At 57.5% G+C, this 9,689-nt stretch overlaps 1 protein-coding gene across 1 annotated transcript in view; it reads right to left on the reverse strand.

The window, feature by feature from the left end:
- Window positions 1-817: 817 nt before the first annotated feature.
- The window catches only part of LOC104472252 (puratrophin-1-like), a gene marked incomplete at its 5' end in the record, with an annotated part of 23,921 nt that continues 15,049 nt past the window's right edge, over window positions 818-9,689 (reverse strand). The window contains 9 exons of the mRNA XM_010087840.1: window positions 818-1,140; window positions 1,735-2,028; window positions 2,111-2,227; window positions 2,851-3,028; window positions 3,514-3,684; window positions 4,530-4,754; window positions 5,054-5,143; window positions 5,860-6,109; window positions 7,744-8,693. Of these exons, the coding sequence (XP_010086142.1) occupies window positions 818-1,140; window positions 1,735-2,028; window positions 2,111-2,227; window positions 2,851-3,028; window positions 3,514-3,684; window positions 4,530-4,754; window positions 5,054-5,143; window positions 5,860-6,109; window positions 7,744-8,693 (2,598 nt within the window). The remainder of the gene's footprint in view (window positions 1,141-1,734; window positions 2,029-2,110; window positions 2,228-2,850; window positions 3,029-3,513; window positions 3,685-4,529; window positions 4,755-5,053; window positions 5,144-5,859; window positions 6,110-7,743; window positions 8,694-9,689) is intronic.

The raw sequence follows: 9,689 nt of genomic DNA on the forward strand, positions 1-9,689 counted from the left end.
AGACAGCTGGGCAGCATATGGAGGAAAGCAGCTCATCTGAACACTGGTGACTAGGTGGTGCTCAAGTCTCTACTACTTGAAAGTGATTTTCTTTGTTTTGCTTCTGCTTCTTCAAACCAGGGAGGCATCAGAGTGGCTGTTGAAGGCAACGGCTCTGTGGGAGCCATCCCTAGGGGAGCTGGTCTTCTCTAACCAGAAGAATCAGAGCCTCAGAGACCAGTCAAGAATGCGCACGGAAAACTTCTCAGCGAGAAGCGGAGGGTGAGGTTCTCCTGACGCAGAGCTACTGACAAACCTGACCAGCACTCAGAGCTCTGGAAAATCCCCTCCGGGGGCCACTTACAACAACTGCGCTTCCTTGGGCGGTATACGCGTGCAGAGGGGCTCACACTATTGTCGAGGGACTTATGGTGACCTGGCCTGCCTTCTGCAGAGGAGAGAAGCCAGCATTAGTATAGGGTTAGAGGACAACAGCATCAGCACGCGATCTAGTGGGAAGGGAGGCAGCTGAGAACTCTCAGGAACATATGAAGAGACACGCTGACACCTGAGTGACAGGCTCCCTCTCCTCCATCTCATCACTCCCCAAAAAAGGCCCAGACCTCCCAGAAAAGGAGCTTAGCAGCACCTGCAGCAGAGCTCCGTCCATCCCAGGAGGTTCTGTATGTTCCCTGTCCCTGACAGCACAACAGCTCCTGTGTGTAGCCTCCAGCACTGCAGCTCCTCGGGGATCTTGGCCACTGCCGGGGGGGGGGGCTCTCACAACAGGGGGGCTTTTGCCTGCCCCAGGGGAGGTGAGTCTCAGCAAGAGGAGAGGTCACTTCCCCACAGTGACTCCTAGCCCAAAAGCAGCATCTTCAGTCCCCCCGTGAGAGGCAGTGGCTTGAACCGGGTAGGCAGTCACAGGAAGAGGCAAAGTGAAGAGAGTGTTCTGGCTGCCCGCACTTACTGCAGAAATGTACTGGCTGTTTGTGAACCGCGGCTTCTCCTCCACCGCAGAGCCGTGCTGGGAACCCATGGGCATGTAGGGGGGGGAGCCCACGTCTTCACAGAAGCTTTCTTGTGGGATGCTGGAGACACAGCCACTGTCAGAGCAGCCGCTGCCCGACATGCAGTGTGATGACTCCGAGCTCTCTGTCGCTGGGGGAAGAGAGGAAGGTCACTCTGATGACCATGAATTTGGCCACGTGACCTGTGCCACACAGACTTGGTAACGTATCTGTTTTGAGAGGCACTGGCCACGCAAGCCCACAAATAAGCCACACTCCTGTCTCAGCCTCTTCAAAGCCACAGGCAACAGAATAACCCAAGGAAGTGCAGGAAATGAGGCTGGAGATGGGTGCAGGCTGCCCAGTGTCCACAGAGGGGAAGCCAAGGGGTCCCTGGACCAGGCTGGTGACAGCAAGGGACAGTGCCTCGTACCAGAGGGGAGGGCAGGCAGGGACACCAGCACTGGTCTCCAAGGTCACAGCATCCTAGTACATCTAGCCTGCCGCTGGGATGGATGCAGACCGGTGGGCACTTTACTAATCCCTGCATCTGAGCTAACTCCCCCCATGAGAGCTGACATGGTGCTGGTGTGGAAGGGCAGAGCCCTCCTCACCCCAGGGTGGCTACGGGGCAGGGACTGCCACAACCCCTGTAAGCCTGGTCTGACGGCACAGCGCAGAGCAAGGCGAGGGGATGAGCCCACATATCCCGGGGCGCGCCGCAGAGCCGCGGGCTCGTACGTACTCAGTGACGGCTGGCTGCTCATCTCATGCTCCAGCTCATGGCTGCTCGTCTCATGCTCCAGCTCATCCTCCTCGATGCAGGTGCTGATGTCAAAGGGGCGGCTGGGGGCCAGGACGCCTGGCAGCAAAGCCTGGTCCAGGTACATGTGGAGATTGAGGGGCCCCAGCAGGGAGGAGGAGGAGGAAGGGCTGTATGCAGTGGGGGTGCTGCCGGCAGAGAGCTGCACCTGTGTCCTCTTGTACGGGTTGGAATGGTCAAACAGAGACACTGCAATTGATGCTCTGGTCCTGGCACCTGCCAGAAAACACACGGAAAAAGCCCTGTGCAGCAGCCCTGGCTCACCCAGGGCACAGCGGCAGGCACGGCTAACACTCACCTCTGCCCTTCATGATGTAATCGATAGCACGGTCATTGATAGCCGCCTCACTGGGTTTGATATCCAGGAATGGCTTGTTGCCCACACCCATGGAGACCATCTCCTGCATACGGATTTCTGGAGAGGAAGAAACCCACAGCCACATTGTGAGGATGCTCCAACACCCTCCATGGGCACCGTGCAGCCCCAGGCCGGAGCACTCCTGGGCCATGCTGCTCCTGAACTACCGACGTTACATCTGTTCTCCCCTTGCTCCCCAGTCCTGAGGGGTCTCCACAGACAAGCAGTCATGCCCTGCTCTGGCCAAGTAGCTCAATGCCATGCCACTGACAAGAGTCCTGCCAAACGGGAAGCCTGGGATGGAGAGGAGGCGCTCAGCCAGACAGCTGCCACTCAAGCGGTGTCTAGAGCATGGAGAGAACAGCGAGCCTTTTGGGAGCGCTGCCCATGCTCACAGGGCAGGGAACCCTGTGCCAGTATCTCCCATTTCTCTCATGGAGTCCAGGTGGGTGTCCGCAGTCCCACAGAACTCGGACTGGTCAAGTTCCCCGGGAATGAGGGGCAGGGAAGAGACATGCCCAACCAAGCCCAGCACATGCTGCTGTGTCTGCATGCCGGCACACAGCTGCTTTGCTGCACAGAGCTGCCTGGCAACAGGCTCCAAACCTACTCAGGACAGCATGAGCTGAACAGGGCTCCCGCACCTTTCGCGGCACAGACGCCCCGGGAATGAATCACACCTTTATTGCGGGCTGCCTGCTGCCACAGGATCTTGGCAATGTCACGCGTCCAGGCCTGCTTAGTCTCAGCTGAGCTGGCCTGGAGTATGTAGGTGTCGCTGGACTTCCGCCTTCGGAACCAGATCTCAAAGCGCAGGCCACTATCCCCGGAGTTCTCCGTCAGACCGATGTCTGCAGTCTGCCAGAAAAAGGAAGAATCAAAGCATCAGCTGGGGCTGCACCAGGAGCAGAACAGGTGAACTCTGCCCAAACACTCTGCCAGAGCCACTCTCAGCTCGGCAGACCCAACAGGAAGGAGCCTGAGGGTCCAGCCAGGAGCAGGGATGATACGGACACAGCTGAGCAGAGGCAGCCCAGGCAATTCCCAGTGTTTCATCCAGAGCCAGCACCACCTCCCTGCCACACACGTTGCCTTTCCCTCACCCTCTGCATCCCTCAGACCACCTTGGCCACACAACGCACAGCACGGAGGGGACCCAGGTATTAACGTGTGAAGTATTCCCCTGTGGCTTCACTGCATGGTTTGGAGAAGGCTTAGCAGTGGGAGCAGCTCTTCTGCTGAAGGTGCTCCTGCTCCCACTCCCCATTTCAGAGCCATGGATCCGTGGGGAAACCAGCCGTGGAGACCTCCTGCACCAGGGGGAGCTGCAGCGCTGCCCTTACCTTGAAGGAGCGTTTGTAGATGTACACATCAAAGCCTCCCTCGATCCTCTTGGGCTTGCTGAACAGGATCAGGTCCTCAAAGAGGAAGACATGTCGCTGGCACTTCCTACGGCCCAGCCAGATGGTGAACTCGTCCTGCCGCACCAGCTGCCCCTGCTCCTTCAGGTTCACCTGGGCACAGGGAACATCCTGGTAAGACCCCAGCGGGACTTGAGAGCAGGTCCCACGTGGCTGTGGCCCAGGCAGTGATGAAGTGGCAGCTACCCATCATCTTAGGAGAGCCCCTGAAGAGGTAGGGCTGCGTGGCATTGCTAGAGGCCACATCAGGCTGAAACATCTGGCCCAGAGCTCAGGTCAGAGCTGCACCTCTTTGCTAGGCACAGCACAGATGACCCTCTGCGGTCTCCCGGTACACATCTGTGACAAACCTCTGGAGTGGCAACCGGAGGCAGCAGCTAAAACATTATCTTGAGGGTAGAGCAGAGCTGAAGAGGAGTCCCACCAAACTGCCACGAGCACATCTGCGTCAGGAGAGCAGTCCCTCAGTTCTGCCTGTCCCAGATCCATCCTCCCCCACCCTGAGCCCTGTGGTTTCTCCTCCCCCAGTGCTACACTATGCATGCCTCTCCTTCAAGTGCCACCTCACTGATTTTCGCCTACCCCTGGCATCAGCACCAGTCTGAATTCCTTCTTGCAAACTGTCTCTCTTATCACCAGCTCAAAAGAGACGGAAGTGCTCAAGGCAGCCTGCAGGATGCCAACTGCAAGCGCTGCTAGGCTGCCTCACGGCACCAGTAAGCATCTGGGATCCAGCATCCAGGCTGTATGTCCCAGCAGGTCAATGAGACCTTGCTCTGTGCCTCGGTAGTCCCACTACACTGTACGGGCAGATGGCACCCCAATCACTGTGGGATTTTTTGGGGAGGCTCACCATACAATCCAAAGACCCGAAGCCTAGAGAAGGGGAAGAAATGTGGCTCTGTCCCCCCTGGGCTGGGGAGGACACTGGAACGTACGTCACAGTCACGGATGGCATCCATGGCTAGCAGGTCATTTCCGTGCCGGAGCTGAAACTTCACCATCTCCTCAGCTGCACGGAGGTAGCCCAGCTCCTGCTCTTGCGCCTCGCTGCACTCCTTGATCAGGTCCTTCAGGAGCAGGGCGTATTTACTCATCCGCTGGATGGGTTTCAACAGGTAGGAGGCCAGGTCCATCTTATCCCCAAGCTGCACCTGCTTGAACTGAAGAACGCAGCAAAGCGTGAGGGCAGTAGCCTCCCACGGAGAGCGCTGTGCCCCCGGGCAGGCGCTGGCACCCACAGCTTTCCGGACTGGGGTGCTCTGCTCACTCTGCAGAGAAATGCAAGGCCACAGGACCAGCGCTGCTGTGTGCACATCTCTGCCCCTCTCCCCCAACACACACTTGTGCCAGGAAAGCAGAGGTAGCGCTAAGCATGCCTCGAGGAGCGAAGCTGGGCTTGTTTAAACAGATCAGTGACGCAGACCCCATGAGCAAACATGATGCAGGCACCGGAATTTACCTTGAAGAAGGTATTCCCATGGCTGGCCAGCAGCGAGTCTGACTTTGGCTTGTTCTTGCTGTACAATGCGTACATCCCAAACTGGTCCTTCTGCAAAAGAGATCCCTGCGTGAGAGCAACGCGCGCCCAGGGGACAGTGACAGCCATGCATCTTGGTTGCTTACTCTAGTACTTCTGCCTCTCCCAGGCTGCACCAGAGACCCCTGTGATAACGAACCTGAAGGAATGTCATTCCTGTTAAGATCCAGGGAATGTTCTTGTGTTCCTGCTCCTGCAGCAGCTACGACTTTTTAATCCATCATCCTGTTACCCCTTGTCCCCTAAATACCCCAACAGATACCTTTCACCCCGTAGCAGCAATCGTGCACGGGTTGGCTGAGCTGGAGACCAGTGTCCCATGCTTCTGCCCAGCAGCCCTTTTCAACAAGAGCAGCAGGTCTGTTCCCCTCTGCCCGTTAAAGTCCTTCTGCACTGACACCACAGACAGAGGACAGGGCAAGGGATCCCCCTGCGGCAGCAGACGGGCTTTCATGAACAGACATTTTGCTACCAAGAGACCCTGCCAGGGAAGCAAAGAACAGCAGGAAAGGCAGAGAGCATCTGCTGCTGCCTGGGCTCAGCCTCGCAGAGCCATCCCAGTGCAACCCAGCATTTGAGCTGGCAAGGGACAAACCAACCCAGCACAGGGTAGTCCTCCCACTCCCAAAGAGCCACAGCCCACTAACAGGCAGGTGAGTGGCCACTGCTGGGCACAGGAGCCAAGCACGTATCCAGAGGAGCCTGAAGCCAGGGCGCTGATGCCTTACATGTCGGAGGAAGCAGTGGCTGACCCGCAGCGGGTGGTTGCAGCAGCTCTCGAGCTCTCGCAGGAAGTACTGGCTGTGGAAGTCATAGAGTTTCTCCAGGTTCCCAAAAATGACACTGCGCTTCCCACGCAGGTCCTGGGGGAGGTCGAGGCGCTCCATCTCAGGGAAGTAGCTCTCAATGATGTAGCAAAGCGACCTCACATATTCCCGCTCCGTGGTCACCATCTCATCAATGATGTGCCGCAGCTTGCTGCAATAGGAAACACTCGGCATTGAAGGGACCCAGATGGCAGTGGGGCTGCAGCAGTCTGAGAGCCTGCAAAGCACAGGGCTGCCCCTGGAGCAGCTCCCCCTAAGACATCTAAGGAGATGAGATAAACCCCCAGCACCGTCCAGCTCCGATTCACAACCGGCTGCGATGGCTCTGACCCTGAGCACCGACAAAGTCCATGGCTGCCCCAAGGAACCCTGTCGGCTTTTGTGTTCAGGAAGGGCAAGCCCCAGGCTGGTCCTGACCCAGCCTCCGCAGGACACACACCCCCAGGCACACCCAGACCCTGCTATGCACACAACAGGCTGCCCCGCAAACGGCCACGCTCCTGAAACAGGAGGGAAAGCAGAAGTCATGGTAACTTCTGTGAGGAGGAGTCAGCCTGACAACTGGATGCAGTGAAGGCAACACTAACCCTGGGAGAACACGAGTTCTGGATCCAGGTGCTGTTAGGATCATCCCAGTAAAAATGAGAGTGGAAAACAAATCTCATATCGCTTCTTCAAACAGCAGTTCCTAGCACGGGTTGCTCCGCAGCTCTCTGAACGGATCGCTCCTCGGTACTCGAGGTTTCCACTGCGAGGCAGTGCAGCACCAAACACAACTGCTCCAACGTGCACCTGCCCTCCCAGCCTCTCGGCTTCGCCCACACCAGCTCCTGGCTGTTCAGACGGACCAGCAGGACTGCCTCAGCACCCGTGGACGGGAGGGCTGCTGCAGCGCTCCCTTGAGAAGCAAAGCCGTTGGCCTTCTATCTGCTGGTGCCCATCACCTGCCAGGAGCTTTCCTGACACATGCTGGGCTACTAGAGGCCATTTCCAGAGGATTTTGCTGTCTGCAGCCATCACATCTGGAGCAGGTGCAGAGAAGGAGCTCTGTGGTTACCCCAACATCCAGCACTAGTTTCTCACCTCTACCACTATTTTTTTTTTTTAAATCTTTTCCAATGAGAGCAGCTGAAAGACCTGCCTGGTGACTCCTGTTGAAGAACAGCTCACATCCCTGGACTCTCCGTACCCTAGGCACGCTACAGTACGATAACAGAGTCAAGCTGAGAACCTCAAGGACAGAGAAGGAAAAGAACAAAACCCAGATGCAGGTCACCCAGAGACCTGAGCCCCGAAGGGCAAACACAAACACCCTCTGACCTGTGAAGCTGCTGTCACAGCACACTGGAAGTGCCCCCCACCAGCCTGGGTAGAGCCCCCCCGGTGAAGGGGGGTGATGCACTAAGCTTTTGCTCTCCCACTGCACCTGTACCACTGGCTTGCTAGGTCCCCAAGTGCCACATTTCTGTGAACCCTTGTCCCCTAATGCCAGCAGTGTTCAGGGACTCCCTCTCCTGCCTGGGACCTGCTCTTTCCCCACTTATGAAGGAACCACGCTGTGGGGGAAGAGCAAGAGACCCATTTCTGTGTCTCCCTGCAAAGGCAGGTGCCAGGCTGTGTGGGTCAGCACCACGCACGCGCGTGCCAGGAAGCTGAAGCTCAACCTCTCCATTCACCTGCCCTGTCCCCATTGGAAAGGAACCGTCGCAGCACAGCTCTTCACGTCTTTGCTGGCTACCTCCTCACTACCCTGAGACCGCACCACCGAGTGTCGCAGTCACTTACCTGCCCCAGCTCTTGGCTTCCGAGACGGAGAGGCAGCCCCTGTGTCCCTCCAGCAGGCAGTCCGCAGCCCAGCTGTGAGTGGCTTGCTGCCGCAGCGCGAAAGTCCTGTCCACCAGCTCCGTACTACTCACCTCCAGCCCCTTAATAAAGACGCCAGTGTTGCCGTATCTAGCCGGCTCGCTCAGCGTCCTCTGGCAGCCTGACCACAGGCTCTCGCCACAGGGGAGGTCAAAGCTTTGGGCCTTCCGGAGCATCCTCCTGGGAGGCAGCTTCCCAGAGGCAGGAGTGGATGTGCAGGATGGCTTCACCTCCAGAGTTTCTAGTATTCTCTCCAGGTTTGGCTTTTCTTCAGGCAGCTTTGGAGACTTGGAGGCTCCACTGGCAAAAGAAGTTCTGCTCAAGTGAGGACCAGGGCTGAGAGCAGCTTGTCCGACAGACTCTTCCCCAGCGCTGACATCGGCAGGACAGCTCAGGGAGGGCAAGGGAGCTTTCTCCTTTGTCCACCCCAGAGCACAGTTGGGCCTATTGTAGCACTGGGACGTGCTGCAAGACCTGTCCCAGTGGGACCCAGGGGTGGTCCCCTCGGAGTGCCTGCGGTGGGTCAGACTGCCACCCTCACTGCCGGCCCCGGGCTGCTCCCCCGCAGCTGGCTTGTGGTCCGAGAGCAGAGATTTCCTTGTTCTCAAGGCTGCTTCGAGCTTCTTTTCAAAAACCAGCTTGGTCTCCTGGCATTTGGACCAAGCAAATTTCCACTGCTTGAGTCCCTTGTCACTCTTCAGCTCACAGGCCAGGTCCTTCATCTCCTGGAACCGCACACCACTGATGTCCGGGTGCTGCCCTCTGTAACTCTCCAGGCACTTGATGACCCCCGCGCAGTGTTCAGCAGAGCTGCACTCCTCCATGCTGATGCAGGCAAGGTGTCGCATCCCTTCCAAGGCCCACTCGTACGCCTGCAGAGAGCGAGAACAAAAGGTAACTGTCAGTCAGAGGGATTCGGGGAAGAATAACCCTAATTCGGTGCCTAAAGCGCAAGACAAGAGAAAGGATCAGTGTGTGGCCACCACAGTTCCTCAAGTGTGAGAGGAGGGGGGGTTGCTATTGTCAATGGGGCTTAACAATTCAGCAAAACAAGCAGCTCCTTATACAGAGGGCTTCAGCTGCGCGGGCTGCTCTGCCACAGCTCCACCTCCCCGCCAGGTCCCTGCGATGCTGGGCACCCACGCTGCTGGGCACGTTTGTCTTCTCTGGGCAGGGCAGCCCAGGGGAAGCTGTTGCCAAGACGGCAGGAATTCACACCTCAGTGTTGCCCTGATCAGTGTAAAACATGAACTCCCCCTCCTCCTTCGCCCAGCCATTCTCACTGCTACCATGCAGGACGAGGTCGAGGGGACATCAGTAAGCCGCAGGGAATGGGACTGCTGCTCCCGCTGCTGCTTACCAGGAGCTGACGGCACGCAGAGGTCTGGCGCTCGATCAGAGCTGGGCTCTGCAGATAACCCCAAGTGCTCTGACCCATCCTGGCAGCAAGCAGGAATCTGAGACTGTGCAAGCCTGGCTGCAGCTTGTGCACTTTGTGCTGGCACCTGCATGGCATGCCTACCTGCCCGGCCCTGCTCGCCCGGGCGCTACGTGCTTATGCTGGTTAGCTGAACACCGAGCTCAGCAGTTTACTTCTAATGCTCCAGGAACGCTGGAAGCAGTTTCATAGGGCTTAACTCTAGCAAGGCCAGCTTGGGTACCACTGCTAAAACTGCTCTGCTCTTATCAGGCGAGCAAGAGCAGTGGGACAAATCATGGTCCAACGTGACAGATGCAAGGCAAGAGTGTGGTGCTGCCACAGCAGGAAAGGGGCTAACAAAGCACCATGGACTAAGATCTGTGTGTCATGGATAAAATGAGAAGAAAGGCAAACATCTGAATTAGTCAGGCTCACGAGCCACTACTTT

Source organism: Pterocles gutturalis, unplaced genomic scaffold, assembly GCF_000699245.1.
Source record: "Pterocles gutturalis isolate BGI_N339 unplaced genomic scaffold, ASM69924v1 scaffold34721, whole genome shotgun sequence".
NCBI lineage: Eukaryota > Metazoa > Chordata > Aves > Pterocliformes > Pteroclidae > Pterocles > Pterocles gutturalis.